At 36.1% G+C, this 25,722-nt stretch overlaps 4 protein-coding genes across 8 annotated transcripts in view; 3 read left to right on the top strand and 1 right to left on the bottom strand.

Annotated features, from left to right (window-relative positions):
* Positions 1-33: 33 nt before the first annotated feature.
* Positions 34-6,593, top strand: LOC753912 (diamine acetyltransferase 2). Of its 2 annotated transcripts, XM_001183724.4 has the most exons (8): positions 35-210; positions 1,569-1,742; positions 2,317-2,357; positions 3,369-3,536; positions 3,972-4,089; positions 4,674-4,868; positions 5,567-5,607; positions 6,237-6,593. In XM_001183724.4, the coding sequence occupies exons 4-8, from the start codon at positions 3,402-3,404 to the stop codon at positions 6,375-6,377; spliced, it is 630 nt and encodes a 209-aa protein (XP_001183724.3). In that variant the 5' UTR covers positions 35-210; positions 1,569-1,742; positions 2,317-2,357; positions 3,369-3,401; the 3' UTR covers positions 6,378-6,593. The 2 variants fall into 2 exon arrangements, with proteins under 2 accessions (XP_030836583.1, XP_001183724.3); XM_030980723.1 differs by lacking the exon at positions 2,317-2,357 and having other exon boundaries at positions 34-210.
* A 6,036-nt stretch (positions 6,594-12,629) lies between these two features.
* Positions 12,630-25,722, top strand: part of LOC100891642 — a 35,718-nt gene continuing 22,625 nt past the window's right edge. Inside the window, exon 1 of one of the 2 annotated variants that reach the window (XM_030980720.1) lies at positions 12,630-12,872. In XM_030980720.1, coding sequence (XP_030836580.1) covers positions 12,755-12,872 — 118 coding nt within the window. In that variant the 5' untranslated portion in view covers positions 12,630-12,754. The remainder of the gene's footprint in view (positions 12,873-25,722) is intronic. The other variant, XM_030980718.1, reaches the window with a different exon arrangement.
* On the top strand, positions 13,997-16,516 carry LOC105443358. Of its 2 annotated transcripts, XM_011676414.2 has the most exons (3): positions 13,997-14,644; positions 14,946-15,074; positions 15,258-16,516. In XM_011676414.2, exons 1-3 carry the CDS (start codon positions 14,482-14,484, stop codon positions 15,758-15,760), a joined length of 795 nt encoding a protein of 264 aa, XP_011674716.2. In that variant the 5' UTR covers positions 13,997-14,481; the 3' UTR covers positions 15,761-16,516. The 2 variants fall into 2 exon arrangements, with proteins under 2 accessions (XP_011674716.2, XP_030836581.1); XM_030980721.1 differs by lacking the exon at positions 14,946-15,074.
* LOC115922238 lies at positions 23,138-25,428 on the bottom strand. 2 transcript variants are annotated; one of them, XM_030980716.1, is made up of 3 exons: positions 25,057-25,428; positions 24,627-24,755; positions 23,139-24,453 (listed from the first exon to the last, which is right to left on the bottom strand). In XM_030980716.1, exons 1-3 carry the CDS (start codon positions 25,217-25,219, stop codon positions 23,177-23,179), a joined length of 1,569 nt encoding a protein of 522 aa, XP_030836576.1. In that variant the 5' UTR covers positions 25,220-25,428; the 3' UTR covers positions 23,139-23,176. The 2 variants fall into 2 exon arrangements, with proteins under 2 accessions (XP_030836577.1, XP_030836576.1); XM_030980717.1 differs by lacking the exon at positions 24,627-24,755 and having other exon boundaries at positions 23,138-24,453.

Genomic DNA, 25,722 nt, shown 5'->3' with positions numbered 1-25,722 from the left:
ACGAAGCCTTTCATATTCACGTGCATAGGAACTTACAACATGTTTAAGGAGTGGTCGAGGGCTTGATTCATTACTTTAACGGATTGAAAATGGGTCGATTTGAAAGTCGTCTAGCAACATCAACCGATGAATCAACCCTGTACGATCTCCTCTATGAGTAGTACGTCGTCGAGCAGGACTTGGGAGAAGAATTCACGAATTCACAACAAAGTAAGTTCAAGCGTCAGTATAATCAACAAGAGAAAATAATGTCTTTGGTCGTACATATTGCATTCAAGGTAAATTATGTAACAGAGTGCGTGAATTTGATAGACTTTAAAGGTATATACCAGTTTCGGAAACGCCCCCTTAAAAAATGAAATGGAAGCTCTTATTACCAATCATGTGAAAGAATATGACTAATACGTGATGATACAAATGTTGCCGGAAAACCGCCTACTAATTGATATATTTGGTAAATTATTATATCTATCCGGACTGGATAAATACCGCGTAATCCCATATACATCTTTCTGTGTACAGTGCTTGTGACTTTACCAAAACTGGCCTAAATTTCTTATCATTTTGATGATTCCAGAACCTTGCAGTACACACCAATACTTATATGCTAGATGATCAACCTTTTCTGATCGATTCCACAACGTTCTTTCACAATGCAATCGCAGAACTGGTCTATACCTTTAACAAAAATGCTTTGATCAAAGTTCGTCCAGTTGCAATCATTATTCCCTGTAAGCAGGGGCGTCAATCCGTTTTATATGTTTGGGGGACACTGAAATCTGAGTGTCCAAGTAGAGCGAAGCGTTATAAGGAGTGGGGTCCAGTGGCAAAGCCCCGGCGGGTTTTCAGACCATGCAATTTTCTTCCATTATTCTGTCAAACCAGTTTTGCAGCAAATATCAGTTGATATAAGGATTCATTATTTTATCTTGTTTCAGTGATATAATATACCCTACTTACATTGAAGTTTTTTTCGATAGCCGGGCTAGCTAGCCGTTTTCCATAGGCCTTTATTGATTTAATAACAAGTCCCTACGACAAAATAACATCCATTTCACTCCCAAAATAAAATCATTTAAAAAATCAACATAACTTGATATATTTCGAGGGTATTTTAGAATGTCGGTCCTTATGATACTAACATTTCTTGAGCACCGAAATGTAGGACCAGTGGCGTAATTTTTAAATATTTTTGTTAACTGGATCAATGCAATTTGGTGCATACTTTAAGTACGCTAAAGCCCGTTTAAACACCAATCGCACGATTTGGGGTCACATTTTGATCAAAATTAACTTCTTTTCAAAGGATTTATGTTTTTCATTGACAATTTTTAATGGTAAATAACTAAATATACATGTAATTTGGATCTCAGAGATCAGAGAATTTTGAAGTAATGACTCATTAATGCATGTATGACACATTTTCGGCGTCCCAAGGCAAAAGCGATGCCCCCCCCCCCCTCACGGAGGGCTCAAAATGTTGGTGCCCAGGGGCCGAATTTGTCATTGAAGTATCATGAATGGTGTGAATATACGTATTATGTTAAAACCATTCTATTTCCCAACAGATTTCATAAATCATTTCAACCTTGGGCACTTTTCGGCGCTTCTCACCGAGGTTATAGATGAGACAGAATGCAAGAGAGAAGTTATCGGATGCACCTTCCTTTCCTTTCTATATAATTACATCGTTGGTAGAAGAAGTTTCATACACTGCTGTTATGTGAAGCCAGCCTTCAGAGGTATGGATCTATTTTATATTCAAAATAATCTTCAATCCTTGTTCTAAGCCCCCCCCCCCCCCCATCCAGGTGACGCCAATGCCAACTTCTTTAACTCTTTGTCCACCACACATATCTCTCCCCACGACACATTAATGTTGCACTGCCTCAACTCGGGACCCCCAACACCTAGCCCATATGCATCGCAGAGTTTATTTAGGGTAGAGTTTTTTGACGAATTATTAATTTTTACTGGTTTTAGAAATATATAGAACCTTATGGGTAGCATTCCTTACTTTAGTTCATCTTTCTTGTTTTTGTGTATATAATATATATATATATTATTATATATAATTTAGACAAAAGAACATAACAGATTGTTTACATTACGTTCCTGTAAATCATAATAATGGCCGGCAATGTTGACATGGAATATAAAATATTGATTCATGTAAAATAAAAATAACAAGATTCAAGATGACGTTTGAACTCTCATGCGGTGGGTTAGACAACATTTTTCTACCCCAAAATAAATATATGATAACGATGTTTACCACTTGATAAATCCATTATGATATTTTGTTTAACCTTCCAGACCATGGGCTCCAGCATGAATTGATAAAGCTAGCCAGAAAGGTTTGTTTCAAGTTCAACTTCCGATATAGTTGAACAGAACATTAAAGGATTCAATCAATTTATAAATATCTCCTTTGAGATAGTTTGTTTGTTTATTGTATGACTCTTCAGATGTTTATGGTAAGACATTAAGACCAATGTCGTGCACTGTACTACACTCTTTTAACGAGTAATCGTTTCATGTACAAACAATTCGTTTGTACATGTACTATGATATTCTTTCTTAATTTCCCTTCACAGAACCACCGTTTTTTATTAGACCAAGATCCCTTCCCAAGTGCGAATTCTTAACCAAATTTTCCATCACATTAATGTACATGTAGATCATCAGAATTTTTTGTTTTCGATACAATTTTCGTAGTGCGATTATAAAAGGGTGACTGAGCGGCGAATGCTTACGAACGTTCGAATTTTGGATTTGCCCACTTTTCTGACGAAAGATTAGTAACTATTTGCCAATACTTTGCCACTATTTGTGAATGTTTGTGACCTTTTGCTAACTCCTGGTACTCAATGGGTCGATTTTATATAGGAACTATATGGTCACGTGGTCGCTAGCATTGGCGAATCAAAAAGAAGTTCAGCGACACCGTCTTATATACAACCGTTTGCAAATGCTTGCGACTGCTTTGCAAACGCTTGCAACTGTTTGCGGGAAGATAAATTCGTGAAGAAAAACAGTTTGCAAGAATTTGAACTGTTTGCGAACTTTCTTGCAACCTTCAACGAAGCTTTTGCAACCTTTTACGAACCCTGGCGAAACCCCAAATTCGCTACGTTCGCAAGCATTCGCCGCTCAGGATACCCCTCAGCCCATAGTACAGAGCTTATTCGGGGTATAGAGTGTCTTGGCAAAATATTCACTGTGGCCGATTTCAAAAATGTCTAGAACCGAGGCTCGGCATTACATTTAACAATAATGAGTGATGATGAATCTCATATTTGCGTCTGTCAACTATATTCTGCGTGTTCATGATTCTGTTACAATCGCGGCTATGTCTTTGATTCTAGGTTTCTGTAGATAAAGGAGTCCGTACCAGCGTGATGACTGTATGTGGGAAAGACGGTACATTCGAATCAGCCTTGGAAGCTGAAGGTGCGATCAATATGACAACCATGCCGTCCAGTCCAAGTAATTACTGGGAGATGCAGAATCACTCGACAACACCAGAGTTTTCGGTAAATTACTTCATGTAGATTATAAATGATACACATTTGACATCATTGTACTTTTTAACCACATAAAACATACCTACATACATCCATAAAGTACATGTGATATTTTGTTACATTGTTAATAATAATTTAGCCGATTTCCTTTTCAATGCTCGCTTTATTGTGAACCATTTCCCCCATAAGGCCACACTCTTCTCTCCCTTCGTTTAAATGTTGTGGTCTAGTGGTAAGTCAGTGGACTGTAGATCACAAGGTACGGGGTTCAAATCCAGGGTAATAATGTCTCAGCGCCATGAGCATCATTGATTGACGGATATCATTCTCCCCTTCCCCTCCTTCTCTCTCTATTTCTTAATAATTCTCTATAACTCTCTCGATTATACTATCTCTCACTTAAATCTCAAATGTTCTTACTTTCTGTTCTCATTTATTTTTCAGGATGACGATTATGTGATTCGTGAAGGGACACCTGAAGACCTAGATGACGTATACGCTTTATGTGAAAAGCTGATTGAGTATGAAAAAGTGGAGGAGTTTGTATCGCTTACCAAAGAAGGTAAGCTGCTAGAGGCAAAGGCAAGAGACAAGCAAAACAGTAAAATTGGCTAGTAATTAATGAAAATAAAATGATATACCTTTGAATCACGCGGAAGAATGCATGCATGTAATAAAAAATAGGCCCTTTTCTTTATCCGACTTAGTAGATCATATTTGATACTCATGCAGCGTCTAAAAAATCATTTTCTAAGCTCTCCTGCTACCCGAAGATGCCAGCATAGCTGATAATATGTGGTTGGACTAACGTGTGCGTTTCGGACCTTCTAACAGTGTTTAGAAGGTCCACAGGACCGCAGTGTTCGGGCCTTTTATGAACATCTATTTATAAGGTCCACATAGGACTGCAGTTTTGGGCCTTTTGTGAACAGCTGTTTAGTATGTATAGGTCCGCGGGACCAAAGATCACGAGGCCGGAGGCCGACTAGGTGATAATTTCGATCATGAACTTTCTACTATAGTTGTCTCATCAGGAACCGAGCTCTCATTGCTGTCATGGCCCCAGAAATAACATCAGTGGAAAAAGTAAATGTAAACTAAGAAATTTTAACATAACTTCCGTATATCTTGTACCCCCCCCCCCAGAATTTGTAAGCGACGGCGGAGTGGATGAAGCCCTGTACGGAACAGTCATTTTAGAACATCGGCGTCGTGTTGACGACCATGAGGACATCGTCATCCATGATATCATCGGATGTGTACAATATTCAAAGATGTATCATGCATTGAAAGGAAATACATATTACCTACAAGGACTCTATATCGAACCAGGTCATAAAGGTATAAAGCCGTCTCTTCTCATTCTTCTCTCATGTATTCTGCCAAAGGCAGGTCCACAAACCAGAGTCATCAGTAGTTCTTTCCCCATCCCTCTCTATCTTTAGCCCTCTTCTTCATTCTGTCACCTATCAAGTCTGACGCAATCCCAGTTTGCCGTCTTCCTCTTACCCTTTTACCAACCATCTTTCCTTCCAAGATGTACTATGTTACCCCCCCCCCCCCGTAAGATGTGTCATTCCAGTATGTTCAGTGTAATTGGCTTTTCTGGTTCAAAGAAGAAAACATTCTTGAAAAGAAATGAAGCCGTCGAGAAGAAGAAAAAATTGAAAATAGAAAATTTATTTGAGATTGAGATTTTCCAAATTATTCGTTATATAAATACTGTTAATCACACGTAATGATTTATGCTACAATATGTGCAACATCTTTAATTGTGTGAATGCTAATTTCATGAATGTTCATTAGTGTTTAAATCTAGTCTAGTGTGTGTTAGTTTGTTCTGCTTCTTTAGCCATTCGTGTGTTACGTGAATGAATCAAGCAAGTGCTTTTAATTAATATTACTTTTTGTGTGTTTTGTTTTACCTATTTGTAAAGATTAATAAATTCTGGAATATTGTTTATGTTTGTTTATTAGAAATTACGAAATAAAATGTCCATATCGTCTTGATTCTTTCCTATGCTTCATATATTTTCCAGGAAAAGGATTGGGTAAGGCATTAGTCCAAGCAGCACTGCAGGTAAGAGTCAGCTACTAGATTAATTGAAGGATTTTTTAAAAGTCATAAAACCATCCTCGCTATCGCAAGACTGAATTGCGTTTTTTGTAAAAGACCAATACTACATTGCTGTTTAAGCGGGGGAATTTGTTGTTTCTTTCGTTTATTACACTTATTTCTAATCTGACCCAAAAAATATTCTCAAAGCATTCGCTTGGATCCAGCCGAAGCATTCTGCTTTTTAAAGTTTAAAAAACTCACCTGCCCCGTCAATGAAATTTCCAATCGAAGTTTGAAGATTTAAATTTAATTTTAATTTTTAATTTAATTTGATGTCGCCGATATCCCTACAGCCAGTCGCCATAATAGGGTTAGCATTCTAAACAAGGGTCTCGCGTTCGAATCCAGTGATTTTTTTTATCAACTATTCTTGGAATTTCATAATCAATCGATATTTAAAAGAGTTTCCAGAACAATTTGTATAATGTTATATGCTTTCAATTATAAAAGTAATTTGTATGCATGTGATCTCATGTTAATCATTTCGAAGAACCCATTTAAACAGATCTTTTTGTTCTTCATCCGATGCACCATTCGGCCATGACGGATCTTTTCCTCGTTTGTTTTTTCTTTTCTTTTCTATTTTACAGATTTGCAAGGATCGCAATGGTGACGGATTCATCTTCATGATTATGACTGAAAACATCGTATCACAATCACTCTTCAAATCACTCAAGGGTATTAACATGACTCAATCAAAACATAACGTAACAACTTACTTACTCAGGTAACAAGATATTGCAAGCACACATCGCTGGTAGATTAAATTTTAATTTCGATCATAGAAGGTTCAAAGATCTCGTGTAGATTCTTAATCAAAATCTATTCCCCTTTATCTTTAGCAGCAAGGAATTAACGATGAAGGTAGCTATCAAATCCAAAGTTTCCATTGTTTTTGCGACAATAATTGGAAATTAAGCAAAGCCATATAACTCTTAAACAATATAAAATAACTTAAAGGTTTTGCCACAAAAAGAGAGACAGAGAGAAGAGAACAAAGAAAATAGCTACAATATTATTGGGCCGAATAAGGAACGGTCATTTTAGCAGCAGTTGCTTGGTAATCACCTGCCTCTGACATTTCTATGTGTTCTATACTTTATAATTATGTGCTCAAACCCTCTACCCTTAGATTAGGAGTCAATGAGTGAGCCATTTACGACACTTCAACCGATAGAGTTATTTTTTCCCTTCAAACTCTTTGAGATCTTGTCCCGTCTTTGCGGGTCCATGAATAAGCTTGTTTTCGGCTCACGATTCCACTTTTATTTCAAACATGACTGTCACTCGTAATTTACTGAGAATGAAAGCAAAGGCATATTACACTTGCTTATTGCAAATTATGAAATTCAACCACTAGTCAAATAAGTGTGCAAATACAGGTTTAAAACGCAGAAGCACACACGTGCATGGAGCAAATAAATATGAATGTAAGAATAAGGGATGAGAGTAAAATAAAGAGATAAGACACCTTGTGAAAGATGAAAGAAGGAGTGTATGACTAATGTGCTTCTACCTCTGTTTTGCCCTTATGATTTGCATACGTGATGAATTTTTCAATAATTCATTTTGTATTTACTTCTCCTTTTCGGGGTCTATATATCAACTTTTTAATTTACATGTATATTGATATTTGTATAGTGCAGCTGGATGATTTTCAATCTGTACCTTATTTTGCTATTTTCTGTATGTCCTTGTATATTAAAGATAATACAAAATTGAGGATTTTGTTTCAAAAAATTTAATTGACTTGAGTTTACTTGAACTGTGTAATGTGCGTGTGTGGACGTATCGTGTGCAGAAGTGCTAATAAACGTTATGATTATTCGCTCATCGACCAGCTATATGTCGACACAACAAAGCATGGGTTAAACACGACCGTAACAAATTGAAATCTAGAACAAAATACATTTTGTTACAAAAAAAGTTGGACAAAATCATGACGTTCGATATAAAATCATTCTGCCTAGAGCGAAATTATTTTGTCTCGAACAAACTTAATTTTGTTGTAAAATAATTCCTACAAAAAAAATTGTAACAGCTTTTATGTTACAGAAAGAATTCTGTTACAAAATCATTTTCCTCACAATGTTCAGACAACTTCTTTGTCTTATACATTCTTTCCAAACTATGCTGATTTTTTTCTTCTTTCAAGGTACCTATTGTATGACTATTCTTCTTCTTCTTCTTCTTGGGGGAGGGGGTGGGGTGGGGTGGGAGAAAAAATAACATGTATTGCAACTTTCTTAAGTGAATAGAAAGTTGGATACCAAACAAAAAATGTCATCACCTCCATTGTTGTATGATGTAGGATATTTACCAAATTTCATCTCAAGTCTTCGTGATCCACACGGTGAAATTCAACGTCCAAAATGTAGTTCAAAAAAGGGATCGAACTTCACATTGCTCTGATATTTTGCTTCTTTTGTATGACTTTAATTGCACGTGTTGCATAAGTTAAAGTGGAAATTTAAAAAAAAATCACAAAAATGTCAATTAATGTATAATAATAAAATAAAAATAATAGGCATTTCTATAGCGCCATCTATCTAGAAACTGGTAAGGACATTTTTTTTTGTCCCGAAATTTGAAAATTTGACCGATCGACGTTCCGTTGGGGGGGGGGGGGGGGGGGGGGGGTAAGGTCACCTTTTTTAGGTCACTCATTGGCATAATTTTTTTTTTAATTAAAAAAAAATAAGGGTGGGGGTTCCTCCAAAACCCACACATAAAAACAAATGAGGGGGGGGGGTACTCCAACCCCCCCCCCCCCATGCAAATCATGTCCATCCTGTGATCTCATACATCTCAGCAACGTTCGGAGAGCTCTTCAGGTGCTATGCCGGGGCTGTATTTAAGTGTTTTGTAATAAGCAATGGACTATCCAACCGTTTTATCATTCTATCATTGTTATATAAGTCTTTGATTTTGTTATATTGTGTTTTTGTTTTTTTTATGATGATTTTCGGAAATAAAACAAACAAATTACTTCGAATGTTTCCAAGCATTGAATTTTGATAACCTTGTCGAATCAAATTTTTACCTTTGCAATAAGGAAAATAAAGTTAGTTTTTAAAATCAATGAATATCTACTTGAAGCTGCTCTGATTCATTTTCTAGTACGTGTTCTCGTTTTATTGTCAATTTGAAAAGTGTTCCTTGTCTGTATTTTCTTTTCTTTTTACAGTTTACATAAGTTGTCATTACAGCGTTTATAAAAGAACAGAGTGGATCGTCATTTAAATACCCTTTGTGTTTTTTGTTCATCATGTGAAATAGATAAATAAATGATAAATAATGCATTTTAAAATTGAAAAAAGCGTTATAATGATTACTTGATATCAACAAAAGAGGCGGTGTGGTCAATTTAGCAATATGAGACTATGAAAGTCGAATATTGTATGCATTTTGGCCAAACCCATATAATGTGCATAGCAACATCTGCACGGCCAATAGGCAAAAACTTACAAATAACCATTTACTCCATTGCGCCCCACCCCCCCCCCCCACATAAAAAAAAAAAGATTGACGCCCCTGTATCTCAGGCTTGTCTTCGACACGTGCTCCTTTTCTTTTTTAATAAGTGTCTTGTCCCTTTCGATATGTTTTCCCTTTCCTCTCATCATTAAACGAGCCTCTAATTTCAAGCGACTAAGAGCAATTTCCCCCAAAGCTCACACACTACGCTTCCTCACATTAAGACATAATAATGTTACTAATCAAAAGACTGTTAAGTCTCCGTTATGAGAATGTGCTTACAGGATTGTTTTTTTTTTCCTCTTAATAAGATGTAATTTTTCGCACTGCAACCTCACAGATCTATACAAAAAAAGTACCAATCTATACACATTTATTTTAAAAAGCGGAACAGTAATATTGTTTAAACACATTAATGTCCATGTGTCTTCGCCGGTCATCTGCATTGTTAACACGTCGGTATACATGAATCTCGGTTTGTTTGACTCTCGGCTCAATCTCTTTCTCCCTCTTTCTGCTGATATAACCAGGGACTTGGGATACAAGGACTGGATTCTTTATTTTACGACCTTCCAGGGGTATTAAGCAAGCTTAGTTTGCTGCAATTGATCCCCCAAACTCCTGATAAGCAACGCTCAGACAGCCGCTCGATACCCGGAGGCTATGAAAGTTACGCAACAATGAGCGCTGGGTCGGAAATCAGAGCGATAAGGCTGGGTTTGGCAGTGCTTTGAAGTCCGATGCTCCACCCCGCCGATTTTGGCATCCTTGTCATCCTTCCACTGTTTTTGGCAATACACTAGATTCGATCTCTAACACCTTCTGGCTGCGCATTCACTCATCCTGCGCATATCATATGCGCAGTAGTTGTATTCCAATGAGTCGATAAACAAGGAAGTCCTACGCTTTCGAACCGTCAAATTCCGACCAGATATAGCCAAGTTACACGGACAGTTATGATTTCTTTGGACGATATGAATATGAATATTGAAGGACATTTACTCAACCTTGCGCTATGATGTGCATATTTTTATATATTTAGAAGGAAAGAGGAGATTGTAAACTTTAAACTGATACCAGTCCCATATGCGTATTTTTGCGTGTTTTTTTGTGGCATGACTCTGAAGTTGGTCAAAGATCTCGAAACTTTGCATTTTCGACGGGACATCATTACTAAGCTAGTGACGTCATGCCAGTAAAGTGCAGGGTTCCCCTGTTTTGTATAATTGTTTTCTTGCTGATCTAGATAGATAGTTTATTGGTTTCCCAAAAAAGTAAAACCATGCCACTAAAATTCTTTATCAAAATTCACAAAATCATATAGAATCTTGAGAGTAGAGTCTAAAATCTAGATCTATATGATTTTGCAATTTTTAATGAAGAATCATAGATATAAATAAAGAATGACCATTTCAATTAGACTGGATTGCCTTTACGATCATGTTTGTTTTGTTTTATTTGGTTTCTTTTAGTTTTAATTCCTTGTTTTGGTTATTAAAATTAAACTGGATACGATTGGAAAGGGGAGAAAAAAAAAGAAAATAATTGTGTATACTGCTTATCCACGTTAGGTCCTATATAATTTTTATATTGAAAAAAGAGAGAAAGAAGCAGTGGCGTACGCAGGATTTTTTCAAGGGGGGGGGGGGGGGGGGTTAACATTTTGAAATCGGGCCAAAGAATTTTCGCAACGACTCAGCCAGGCCGCTGAATATAAAGCGGGGGGGGGGGGGGATAAGAGGGCACATTTCATTTATTTTTGGGTCCCGAAATTTCAAAATTTGACCGATCGACCTTCTGTTCCGTTGGGGGGGGGGGGGGGGGGGGGGGGGGGTTTAAGGTCAAATTTTAGGTCATCCATTAGGATTTTTAAAAAAGAAGAAAAAACTCAAATGGGGGTGGTGGTTTTCACAAAAAAACATACATAAAAAAAACTGGAGGGGGGGGGGGTAACCCCTCAGTTTCAGTTTTTTTGTATGTATATGTTTTTTGTGAAACCCCCCCCCCCCCTTGAGTTTTTTTCTTTTTTTTTAACCCCCTCCCCCCCCCCCCCCCCCCCCCCCCCCCTGCGTACGCGCCTGGAAAGAAGGAAATTAATATTTAAAAGAAAGGCGTTGGTAATTATACTCGTCGGTTCTTGAGCTTGACTGATTGCTATTACAACAACAACAAAAAAAACGATATTATTTGTGATGACCATGTACGTAGCTGCAGCATGCAGGGTTGTGGGTATGTGGGCCGGGCCAGGAGCGATAACGTTGTTTGTTACAATTATTGACAAGGGAGTTTATAGTCTACAAACTAGATCTTTCAGCTACTTAAGAGTTCAGTAACTCAGATCTGGTTAGTATAGATTTTGTTTTCATGTATATGTACAAAGTTCGGACTTTCTACCGTCGGTCGATATTGTAGATCTATTCGTGTGATGAGGTTTCACACAGAAGTCGCATCTCCAGGTCGTATCTAGCTAGCACTGACGAGAGCGCGACCGGCCGCTCAGCTTGGGGAGACTTTGTGTGAATTTCCGTTACCTCTTTGCCTGCACATTGGCGGTGATACCACACAATCGGACAATTTTCACCACCACATTGAATTAAGTTTTCCGTAGCAGGAAATCCACAGATACATACTTGTTTCCCAACTCTCAATTTCCCAATCTTTCAGGTAAAAAACCCAATCTTCGGCCTGGCTTTGGGACTGAACCTTAGACTTAGCAGCACACACTGTTGCCATTTTTATTTCCTGTGCTAAGCGAGGGCGCATGCGCAGTGAGTTATTTGTGACCTCGCCTGTCATTTGCTTCGAAGAAATTTACGAGCGCTTGCGCTCGAGCGGCAGTAATTTGGATTAGTTGGGATAACATTCTGCAGTGTCGGGGTGGAGCATGGGTTCAAAGGGAATACATCAAGATTCCAGTCCTTGTCAACTAACAAGTCCTAACAAGTCCCTGATATAACCTCCTCTTCTTAGAGCTTTTGCAAGCATACATTTTGTCTTATCTACCTTTCTCTCCTTTCTGCCTTCTTCATTTTTCACAATTTTTTCATTTTTTCAATACATTTTTTGTTGTCTCCTTCCCTAAACTCATAATTTCTTTATTGTTACATATTTGTTTTCAATTTTCTATGTAAACTTTGTTTTTCAAGACGTATTGTAAAACAGCCTCTGATGAGCTAAGACCTCAACAAGCTCTGCTTCTAATAGTTCCTCTTTTCCCGTGCCATTACTATGATATTTGTCTTGTTTCATTATATATTTTGTGTAATATAACATTGCAATTTCATTGTATTATGTTTTGCAAGAAAAATAAAATCATTTGAATCTTGAGTTAAAAAGAGGTCCCAATGTCCCTATAATTAAGCGAGGGATGAGCTCATGAATTGTAAAACAATAAGTATAACACACAAAGCATCTAAATCTATAACAGCACGATGTGAAGACAAGTCAATGGTGCAGAAAAATACACAATGGGGAGGGTAACAATAGACAGGAAATACAACGAGGACTTTGTACCTGTCAACGTTGGTAGTACAACGAAGCCTTTCATATTCACGTGCATAGGAACTTACAACATGTTTTAGCAGTGCATAATTATGGTCGAGGGCCTTATTCATTAATTTACGGATTGAAAATGGGTCGATTTGAAAGTCGTCTAGCAACATCAACCGATGAATCAACCCTGTACGATATCCTCTATGAGTACGTCATCGAACAGAACTTGGGAGAAGAATTCACGAATTCACAACAAAGTAAGTTCGAGCGTCAGTATAATCAACAAGAGAAAATAATATCCTTGATCGTACATATTGCATTCAAGGTAAATTATGTAACAGAGGTATATACCAGTTTCGGAAACGCCCCCTTAAAAATGAAATGGAAGCTCTTATTACCAATCATGTGAAAGAATATGACTAATACGTGATGATACAAATTTTGCCGGAAAACCGCCTACTAATTGATATATTTGGTAAATTATTATATCCATCCGGACTGGATAAATACCGCGTAATCCCATATACATCTTTCTGTGTACAGTGCTTGTGATTTTACCAAAACTGGCCTAAATTTCTTATCATGTTGATGATTCCAGAACCTTGCAGTACACGCCAATACTTATATGCTAGATGATCAACCTTTTCTGATCGATTCCACAACGTTCTTTCACAATACAATCGCAGAACTGGTCTATACCTTTAACAAAAATGCTTTGATCAAAGTTCGTCCAGTTGCAATCATTATTCCCTGTAAGCAGGGGCGTCAATCATTATGTTTGGGGGACACTGAAATCTGAGTGTCCAAGTAGAGCGAAGCGTTATAAGGAGTGGGGTCCAGTGGCAAAGCCCCGGCGGGTTTTCAGCCCAGGTCGAAATTCCAGTAGAAACCAGTAGAAACCAGTAGAGACATTCTAATGGTTATACTGGTTTTCCAGAAACCAGTAGAGTCATAATGGTTTCAGGAGGAACTGTGAAGTAAAACCAGTATAAACCTTTACAAACCAGTAGACTCTAATGGTTTGAAGACCAGTAGAAACCAATAGAAACCATTAAGATCTAATGGTTTGAACATGGGTGTAAAAATCCTAAGTCAAACCATTAGAATCCTTAACAAACCAGTAGAGCCTAATTGTTTTAAAAACCAGTTGAAACCAATAGAAACCATTAAGATCTAATGGTTTGAACATGAGTGAAAAAATCATAAGTCAAACCATTAGAAACCTTAACAAACCAGTAGAGCCTAATGGTTTTGAAGACCAGTAGAAACCAATAGAAACCATTAAGATCTAATGGTTTGAACATGAGTGAAAAAATCCTAAGTCAAACCATTAGAAACCTTTACAAACCAGTAGAGCCTAATGGTTTTGAAGACCCGTAAGAAGATAGGTACCCCTATATAGGAAGTGTTAATTGGCATTTCCGGTTAATTAGTTAATCCTTCCGGTTAATTAGTTAATCCTTCCGGTGACTTCCGGTAAACAATAGGGTAGTGTTAATGAGTTAATTGGGGTGTCCTTCCGGCGGAAGTTACGTAATGAGGGTACATCCCCTGGAGGAAGTTCTTTTGTTTACATCATTCATTCATTCATGGAGAGGTGGAGGATGGACGTGTGTAGGGTACGAGGGACAAGGACCAAATGACCAAACAATGGGCCACCCGGCATGTATGTTGAATGTGTATGTTACCGACCAATGAGAATGCGAGGATTTTTTTAGAAAGGAAGTGACCCAAAGTTGGTACTTGTTTGTGATTGGACGAGAGAAAATGGTGAACCTATGGGCAAGTATCATATGACATCTAACTGTCGTTGAGTCAACATCGCTTTGTTTTTGTTGTAATACTGGCCAGATTCTATAATGTACCATGATTTCTACATGTGATTTAATGCACAAGCTTCGGGCATGTACATGCCTGGAAGAAGTATCGAGTTTTCGTGAGGAATATTATGAAGACCTTGAACCAGAACAACATGCTTTGGTATTTGCAAGGTCATCCTACTTTTTGAGTTTGCAGGACTTGGAAGATGGTAAGTGCTAATCATATTTATTTATTTATTTTCATATTCATAATTGAATAATTTTGTAGTGTTACCATATCGGGTTTGCATCTGGAATTCAAGAAGGAGATTAAGCATCGAAAAATCCATAATAGGCAACGATGTGACATAATGAGTGTTTTTTTTTGTTCAATGCAAATTAAATAATGATTGATATCTCCATTTGAAACATAAACTCACGTGTAAGCAAAAAAAAAAAAAGATTTATAAAGTATTATAAAGTATACGTTCAAATTATAAATTTAATTAAATTATTCAATTATACTTGTAGGGATTACCGATGATGATTTAGTGGATGTGTTCGTCGAGAACCAACAGCCCCCTCTCCCCCTAGCAACGCAGCACCAGCAAGGTCTTCCACATGACGCAGCTACTCCATGGCAACCAAATTTTGATGACGGTTAGTGTATACTTCATTTATATATACATCAATGCAAAGGATCATTGGATGAATGTTCATTTTTTTTTTTCATGTATGAAGACAACACAATACATTGTAGCGGTTGAATGAAACTTTTTATCCGTTGTTATATATCTTTTTTTTTTTTTTTTTTTTTTTTTTTTTTTTTTTTAAATCTCATAGGCATTTCCGATGACCATTTAATGGAGATGGACATCAATACAAATAAGCCATGTGACGCAACATCAGTACCTGGCCCCTCTAACCGCCAACCAGCAGCAACAGCAGTGGCTGGACCCTCCCGCCATCCAGCATCAGCAGTGGCCGGACCCTCCCGACAACCACCAGCAGTGGCTGGACCTTCCCGTCAACCAAGAGCAGTGGCCGGACCCTCCCGACAACCACCATCAGTAGCCGGACCCTCCCACAGTCAACCAAGAGCAGCAGCAGTAGCCGGACCCTCGTCTTTTCATGTTGGGGGATCTAAGAAACGTGTTGTAGATGCACCGCCTGCAAGAGAACCCAATCTCCCTACTCATCACGTGACCAAAGTGAGTCAAAAACATGTACGCAAATACAATGCTAATGTAACTGATTACACCGTTTCTTTCCAACCCATAGAAAATAACGGTCCCATGATAGAAATGATGCCACGCGTAAATGAGATGTTTGAAAAATATCATTGAAGAGATGGTTGAGGGGGTAAATGATAGAGATTTTGTTAGGATTGTTTTCAATTCCCCACAATTAGATAGACCCGTTAGTATGCCATTTGTAAGGAGGGATCAAATGAATCACGAAGCATTTGCAACCAAACTTGAGAATACTATTCAATCGAATGATAAGGTAAGCTTGGACGAAACAGTCTCTTTCAACATATTACACATGGCTATGCCAAATGGTGGTGGTTCCAATGTGAAGTGCTTAACCATCGAAGAGACATTGTCCAGAAAAAGATGCATCATCAGGATGAAGAATAAAGATAACATGTGTTGTCCAAGGGCTATCGTAACTGGCATTGCCCGGATTGAAAAACACCCTAATTTTGAGTCGATCAAACGTGGTTACAAACAGCAAAGGGAATATGCCATTGAGCTGTATAAACAGGCCAAACTTCCAGAAAATACCAAATGTGGCATCGAAGAGATTAAACTCTTCGAAAAGACGGAATTCATGGCCGGTTTCAGGGTGGTGGTTGTTTCAAAAGAGCACTTAAACTTCATTACGTATGCTGGCCCCGAAGACAGGCAGCATACCATTTATCTGTATGTTCATGACAATCACTTTGATCTCATTACATCAATGGCCGCCTTCTACAACAAGTCATATTTTTGCCACGAGTGTTTGGTAGGATACGACAAGAAACTCAGACACGACTGCATTTTCCGCTGCAAACTTTGCAAGGGAGATGACTGCCCCGCCTCCAATGACCCCGATTCCTACAAATGCATTAGCACCTGACTTGATGTACAAAGAGCATTAGCGCCTTTACACCTTCTTATTTTGTTTTCTTTAAACAAAAAAAACTTTTTTATCATTACGTTTTTTCTTTTTTCTTTTAAAAGTTTCATAATATTATTATTTTTTTTTATTTTTTTTTTTTTTTTTGGTAGATCATTTTGCACGAACCGATCATTTTTTTGTCCACTTTGAAGACTTGATTCTTTAAAGATGTCATTTCTTTTTCTTTAAAAAAGGTGTATAACATTTTCTTTATTAGATAATTTTGCACGAACCGATCTTTTTTTGTTTCCACTTTGAAGACTTGATGCAAACAAAAAAGTGTTTACGCCTGTACGCTTTTTTTCTTAATTTATATTAACATTTTTTTTTGTGTGTGTGTGTGTGTTAACTTTCTGTCAAGATGATATTTCTTTATCTTTAAAAAAGTTTTATAACTTTTTCTTTACTGATAAGTTTGCACGAACCGATCTTTTTTTCCACTTTAAAGACTTGATGCAAAAAAGTCTTAACGCCTGTACGCTTTTTTAATTTGTTTTAACATTTGTTTTTTGTTTTTTTTGTTTAAATTTCTGTCAAGATGTTATTTCTTTATCTTTAAAAAAAGTTTTAAAACTTTTTTCTTTAAAAGATAATTTTGCACGAACCGATCTTTTTTTTTTCCACTTTGAAGACTTCATGCAAAAAGATGTTAACGCCTGTACGCTTTTTTAATTTGTTTTAACATTTCATTTTTTTTTTTGTGGTTGGTCATTTTGCACGAACGGATCATTTTTTTTTCCACTTTGATTCTCTCAAGACATTATTTCTTTTTCTTTTAAATAAGTTTTATACTTTTTTTTTTTTTTTAAAGATCATTGTTGCACGAACCAATCTTTTTTTTTCCTTCCACTTTGAAGATTAGATAGAAAAAAAAAGTGTTAACGCCTGTACGCTTTTTTACAAATTTGTTTTAAATTGTTTTGATTTAACTTTCTGTCAAGACGTTATTTCTTTTTCTTTATAAGATTATTTTGCAAAACTCGATCATTCCCCCCCCCCCCCCCACCCCTTTGAAGACTTGATGTACAAAAAAGCATCAACGTCTGTACACTTTCTTTATTCTTATTTTTATTTTTTTAAACTTTCTGTCATTACGTTATTCTTTTCTTTAACATTTTGTATAATTTGTTGGATCATTTTGTACGAATCGATATGTTTAACCCTATTTAAAGACTTGATGCAAAAAAGTATTAATACCTGTACATTTTCTTACTTTATTTAATTTTTTTTTACTTTACGTCAAGGGCGTTATTCCTTGTTTCTATACAGACTCGACATGAATTTTTCTCTCGTAATAATGTACAAGTTCCGACAAGATTGAGAACAACTTTTATATGGTTGCATGTTTAAGAAACGATTTGTATATATATATTTTTTTTTGTCAATTTTTTTTTAAATGCACTGGACGGCCCTTTCAATATCGAATAATGATCTTCCAAGGGGGCCCTGTCTTTATAGTTCAAATGCATTTATAATGAAAAAAACATATTATATAAATTATAATACAATAGAAACAAGAATAAAGTACAAAAACATTCAAAACTAAGATTTAGAACAATGACACAGCATAACTCCCCAAAAAAGGTTTACAAAATATGACAATACTGTCATACAATATCAATATAAATATGAATCAAAAGACAGAAATCGTTTCTCAGAGGGCATTCACAATACTTATCTGTTCATATTACATCTTCAATGATAATAAAGATAATTTACTTGTACGTAAATCAGGCGATAGGGTACTCCACATGAGTGAACCTTAGTAGTGAAGGGATCTTGTAAAACAATCAGTTGTAGGTCTTGTGATTAAGAGTAGGGAATGTTCCGCATGTCTCGTATAAATGAACACTGGTACAAAATTCTCGGAATAATAATTGTTTTCAGCTCCAAAGGTATACATTTTGTTGTGTGTGGATTATATGCATATTATAGACAAAATGTGGTACTCCATTCTCCGACAAACCGATTGCCAAGAATTTTCAGATAACATAAAAAAAACATGAGGTGTAGAAATCTGCATTAAATACAAGTCTTGCATAGTTGGGGTTTGAAATGTTTGAACTCTTGTTATGTTACATATTGCACCCGGCACCTCGCCACAGTATTTTCACAGTAGTTAATGTACGATTTACAAAAGAAAAGAGAAGAATATTATTATAGGTCATTAATAAAACACGTTTGGGACAAGAGATATCGATTGTGTCTGATAAAACCAATAGTTATTGGCAATGCAGTACATGATCTATAAATGCGACATTTCCAAAGTAGGGAAGACTTAATGATCAATACAAGTCCTGATTTATATTCGTGTTTCACTTGTTCGAGAAATGATGATATTACTGCTTCAAAGGCTGTAAAATCAGATCAATGCAGATTGTTACTAATATTCGATATTCTAGCAAGTAGTAACTGTTTGCTTCGGCAGTTTAGATGACAAGGGGGTGGGGGTATCAATGATGATGATTATTACAAGTGGAATCTCGAAGGATAATAACATTTGAAGTAGATTGTAAAGGTTTTTTTTCTCCTTTAAATTGGAGTTCTGCTTTAGAATAGAAGTCAGTTGAAGAACTAGGTGTTCGATAAACAATAGCAATTAAACGAAATTGTGGATATTTAAATCTTCCTTCAAACCTTAACATTTCAAGGTTCTCATGTTTTAAATCATGTTTGCAGTTGTAAATCAAATTCTAATTTCTAGTTAATATAACAAGCAACAACACTACCTGATATATTGTTATCTTTTCTTACAAGATTGTAACTACTTAAATCAAGCTCAGAATCAAGGCTTCTTGCAAGTCAAGTTTATCAAAAGGATTGTTAAACAAATGGTTTATGTGGTTAAATTCCCATCTAGTGCTATGTATATGTAAGTGAGCTATTGTAAAAAAAAACCTTTCTATCAAAATCCAGATTTCCCGGCGAAACATTTTATTTTAGTTTGTTTAGTTTATCATTATCATAAAACAACAAGAATATCTACAGCATCATGTGAGTTAAAAGGCATATATTCCTTCACCATTAACCATACACTACTATCATCACGATCCGCGACATGAAGGTAGCCATGATTCATTGATAGTGTTGCGTTGATGAAACAACGTGCGAGATGTGACCCATCTCACCGCAGTCTAGATCGGCGCGATGAGTCTACGATTCGCGAAAAGTGTCCACTCGCCGAAACTTGTTTACTTTCGTGACCCATCTCAAGGAACTACATGTTGTTGTTTTTTACATGATATTGTTTAAAAAAAATATATATCTGATAACGTTCCCTGAAAGTCGTACAAGCACAAAACTCGCGCATTATTTGAAAAACGGAGAAAAACATAAATACATTTGTATCACTTGACTCGAGATACTTATCCAATCACAACGTTTTTGACATTATCACAATACGGTATTCCACAAGCAACAGTCAATTAGATCATTTGTTTCATCAACGCAACACTATCAATGAATCATGGCTACCTTCATGTCGCGGCTCGTGATGATAGTAGTGTATGGTTAATGGTGAAGGAATATATGCCTTTTAACTCACATGATGCTGTAGATATTCTTGTTGTTTTATGATAATGATAAACTAAACAAACTAAAATAAAATGTTTCGCCGGGAAATCTGGATTTTGATAGAAAGGTTTTTTTTTACAATAGCTCACTTACATATACATAGCACTAGATGGGAATTTAACCACATAAACCATTTGTTTAACAATCCTTTTGATAAACTTGACTTGCAAGAAGCCTTGATTCTGAGCTTGATTTAAGTAGTTACAATCTTGTAAGAAAAGATAACAATATATCAGGTAGTGTTGTTGTTTGTTATATTAACTAGAAATTAGAATTTGATTTACAACTGCAAACATGATTTAAAACATGAGAACCTTGAAATGTTAAGGTTTGAAGGAAGATTTAAATATCCACAATTTCGTTTAATTGCTATTGTTTATCGAACACCTAGTTCTTCAACTGACTTCTATTCTAAAGCAGAACTCCAATTTAAAGGAGAAAAAAAAACCTTTACAATCTACTTCAAATGTTATTATCCTTCGAGATTCCACTTGTAATAATCATCATCATTGATACCCCCCACCCCCTTGTCATCTAAACTGCCGAAGCAAACAGTTACTACTTGCTAGAATATCGAATATTAGTAACAATCTGCATTGATCTGATTTTACAGCCTTTGAAGCAGTAATATCATCATTTCTCGAACAAGTGAAACACGAATATAAATCAGGACTTGTATTGATCATTAAGTCTTCCCTACTTTGGAAATGTCGCATTTATAGATCATGTACTGCATTGCCAATAACTATTGGTTTTATCAGACACAATCGATATCTCTTGTCCCAAACGTGTTTTATTAATGACCTATAATAATATTCTTCTCTTTTCTTTTGTAAATCGTACATTAACTACTGTGAAAATACTGTGGCGAGGTGCCGGGTGCAATATGTAACATAACAAGAGTTCAAACATTTCAAACCCCAACTATGCAAGACTTGTATTTAACGCAGATTTCTACACCTCATGTTTTTTTTATGTTATCTGAAAATTCTTGGCAATCGGTTTGTCGGAGAATGGAGTACCACATTTTGTCTATAATATGCATATAATCCACACACAACAAAATGTATACCTTTGGAGCTGAAAACAATTATTATTCCGAGAATTTTGTACCAGTGTTCATTTATACGAGACATGCGGAACATTCCCTACTCTTAATCACAAGACCTACAACTGATTGTTTTACAAGATCCCTTCACTACTAAGGTTCACTCATGTGGAGTACCCTATCGCCTGATTTACGTACAAGTAAATTATCTTTATTATCATTGAAGATGTAATATGAACAGATAAGTATTGTGAATGCCCTCTGAGAAACGATTTCTGTCTTTTGATTCATATTTATATTGATATTGTATGACAGTATTGTCATATTTTGTAAACCTTTTTTGGGGAGTTATGCTGTGTCATTGTTCTAAATCTTAGTTTTGAATGTTTTTGTACTTTATTCTTGTTTCTATTGTATTATAATTTATATAATATGTTTTTTTCATTATAAATGCATTTGAACTATAAAGACAGGGCCCCCTTGGAAGATCATTATTCGATATTGAAAGGGCCGTCCAGTGCATTAAAAAAAAAATTGACAAAAAAAAATATATATATACAAATCGTTTCTTAAACATGCAACCATATAAAAGTTGTTCTCAATCTTGTCGGAACTTGTACATTATTACGAGAGAAAAATTCATGTCGAGTCTGTATAGAAACAAGGAATAACGCCCTTGACGTAAAGTAAAAAAAAATTAAATAAAGTAAGAAAATGTACAGGTATTAATACTTTTTTGCATCAAGTCTTTAAATAGGGTTAAACATATCGATTCGTACAAAATGATCCAACAAATTATACAAAATGTTAAAGAAAAGAATAACGTAATGACAGAAAGTTTAAAAAAATAAAAATAAGAATAAAGAAAGTGTACAGACGTTGATGCTTTTTTGTACATCAAGTCTTCAAAGGGGTGGGGGGGGGGGGGAATGATCGAGTTTTGCAAAATAATCTTATAAAGAAAAAGAAATAACGTCTTGACAGAAAGTTAAATCAAAACAATTTAAAACAAATTTGTAAAAAAGCGTACAGGCGTTAACACTTTTTTTTTCTATCTAATCTTCAAAGTGGAAGGAAAAAAAAAGATTGGTTCGTGCAACAATGATCTTTAAAAAAAAAAAAAGTATAAAACTTATTTAAAAGAAAAAGAAATAATGTCTTGAGAGAATCAAAGTGGAAAAAAAAATGATCCGTTCGTGCAAAATGACCAACCACAAAAAAAATGAAATGTTAAAACAAATTAAAAAAGCGTACAGGCGTTAACATCTTTTTGCATGAAGTCTTCAAAGTGGAGAAAAAAAAAGATCGGTTCGTGCAAAATTATCTTTTAAAGAAAAAGTTTTAAAACTTTTTTAAAGATAAAGAAATAACATCTTGACAGAAATTTAAACAAAAAACAAAAAACAAATGTTAAAACAAATTAAAAAAGCGTACAGGCGTTAAGACTTTTTTGCATCAAGTCTTTAAAGTGGAAAAAAAGATCGGTTCGTGCAAACTTATCAGTAAAGAAAAAGTTATAAAACTTTTTTAAAGATAAAGAAATATCATCTTGACAGAAAGTTAACACACACACACACACAAAAAAAAATGTTAATATAAATTAAGAAAAAAAGCGTACAGGCGTAAACACTTTTTTGTTTGCATCAAGTCTTCAAAGTGGAAACAAAAAAGATCGGTTCGTGCAAAATTATCTAATAAAGAAAATGTTATACACCTTTTTTAAAGAAAAAGAAATGACATCTTTAAAGAATCAAGTCTTCAAAGTGGACAAAAAAATGATCGGTTCGTGCAAAATGATCTACCAAAAAAAAAAAAAAAAAAAAAAAAAAAAAAAAAAAAAAAAAAAAAAAAAAATAATAATAATATTATGAAACTTTTAAAAGAAAAAAGAAAAAAACGTAATGATAAAAAAGTTTTTTTTGTTTAAAGAAAACAAAATAAGAAGGTGTAAAGGCGCTAATGCTCTTTGTACATCAAGTCAGGTGCTAATGCATTTGTAGGAATCGGGGTCATTGGAGGCGGGGCAGTCATCTCCCTTGCAAAGTTTGCAGCGGAAAATGCAGTCGTGTCTGAGTTTCTTGTCGTATCCTACCAAACACTCGTGGCAAAAATATGACTTGTTGTAGAAGGCGGCCATTGATGTAATGAGATCAAAGTGATTGTCATGAACATACAGATAAATGGTATGCTGCCTGTCTTCGGGGCCAGCATACGTAATGAAGTTTAAGTGCTCTTTTGAAACAACCACCACCCTGAAACCGGCCATGAATTCCGTCTTTTCGAAGAGTTTAATCTCTTCGATGCCACATTTGGTATTTTCTGGAAGTTTGGCCTGTTTATACAGCTCAATGGCATATTCCCTTTGCTGTTTGTAACCACGTTTGATCGACTCAAAATTAGGGTGTTTTTCAATCCGGGCAATGCCAGTTACGATAGCCCTTGGACAACACATGTTATCTTTATTCTTCATCCTGATGATGCATCTTTTTCTGGACAATGTCTCTTCGATGGTTAAGCACTTCACATTGGAACCACCACCATTTGGCATAGCCATGTGTAATATGTTGAAAGAGACTGTTTCGTCCAAGCTTACCTTATCATTCGATTGAATAGTATTCTCAAGTTTGGTTGCAAATGCTTCGTGATTCATTTGATCCCTCCTTACAAATGGCATACTAACGGGTCTATCTAATTGTGGGGAAATGAAAACAATCCTAACAAAATCTCTATCATTTACCCCCTCAACCATCTCTTCAATGATATTTTCAAACATCTCATTTACGCGTGGCATCATTTCTATCATGGGACCGTTATTTTCTATGGGTTGGAAAGAAACGGTGTAATCAGTTACATTAGCATTGTATTTGCGTACATGTTTTTGACTCACTTTGGTCACGTGATGAGTAGGGAGATTGGGTTCTCTTGCAGGCGGTGCATCTACAACACGTTTCTTAGATCCCCCAACATGAAAAGACGAGGGTCCGGCTACTGCTGCTGCTCTTGGTTGACTGTGGGAGGGTCCGGCTACTGATGGTGGTTGTCGGGAGGGTCCGGCCACTGCTCTTGGTTGACGGGAAGGTCCAGCCACTGCTGGTGGTTGTCGGGAGGGTCCGGCCACTGCTGATGCTGGATGGCGGGAGGGTCCAGCCACTGCTGTTGCTGCTGGTTGGCGGTTAGAGGGGCCAGGTACTGATGTTGCGTCACATGGCTTATTTGTATTGATGTCCATCTCCATTAAATGGTCATCGGAAATGCCTACGAGATAAAAAAAAGAAAAAAAAAAAAAAAGAAGATATATAAGAACGGATAAAAAGTTTCATTCAACCGCTACAATGTATTGTGTTGTCTTCATACATGAAAAAAAAAAAATGAACATTCATCCAATGATCCTTTGCATTGATGTATATATAAATGAAGTATACACTAACCGTCATCAAAATTTGGTTGCCATGGAGTAGCTGCGTCATGTGGAAGACCTTGCTGGTGCTGCGTTGCTAGGGGGAGAGGGGGCTGTTGGTTCTCGACGAACACATCCACTAAATCATCATCGGTAATCCCTACAAGTATAATTGAATAATTTAATTAAATTTATAATTTGAACGTATACTTTATAATACTTTATAAATCTTTTTTTTTTTTTTGCTTACACGTGAGTTTATGTTTCAAATGGAGATATCAATCATTATTTAATTTGCATTGAACAAAAAAAAACACTCATTATGTCACATCGTTGCCTATTATGGATTTTCGATGCTTAATCTCCTTCTTGAATTCCAGATGCAAACCCGATATGGTAACACTACAAAATTATTCAATTATGAATATGAAAATAAATAAATAAATATGATTAGCACTTACCATCTTCCAAGTCCTGCAAACTCAAAAAGTAGGATGACCTTGCAAATACCAAAGCATGTTGTTCTGGTTCAAGGTCTTCATAATATTCCTCACGAAAACTCGATACTTCTTCCAGGCATGTACATGCCCGAAGCTTGTGCATTAAATCACATGTAGAAATCATGGTACATTATAGAATCTGGCCAGTATTACAACAAAAACAAAGCGATGTTGACTCAACGACAGTTAGATGTCATATGATACTTGCCCATAGGTTCACCATTTTCTCTCGTCCAATCACAAACAAGTACCAACTTTGGGTCACTTCCTTTCTAAAAAAATCCTCGCATTCTCATTGGTCGGTAACACACACATTCAACATACATGCCGGGTGGCCCCATTGTTTGGTCATTTGGTCCTTGTCCCTCGTACCCTACACACGTCCATCCTCCACCTCTCCATGAATGAATGAATGATGTAAACAAAAGAACTTCCTCCAGGGGATGTACCCTCATTACGTAACTTCCGCCGGAAGGACACCCCAATTAACTCATTAACTTTCCCCTATTGTTTACCGGAAGTCACCGGAAGGATTAACTAATTAACCGGAAGGATTAACTAATTAACCGGAAATGCCAATTAACACTTCCTATATAGGGGTACCTATCTTCTCCCGTAGAAACCAAT

The sequence above is a fragment of the Strongylocentrotus purpuratus genome, unplaced genomic scaffold, assembly GCF_000002235.5.
Source record: "Strongylocentrotus purpuratus isolate Spur 01 unplaced genomic scaffold, Spur_5.0 spur5_scaffold_11, whole genome shotgun sequence".
Lineage (NCBI taxonomy): Eukaryota > Metazoa > Echinodermata > Echinoidea > Camarodonta > Strongylocentrotidae > Strongylocentrotus > Strongylocentrotus purpuratus.
This window is presented reverse-complemented; position numbering and strand designations above follow the sequence as displayed.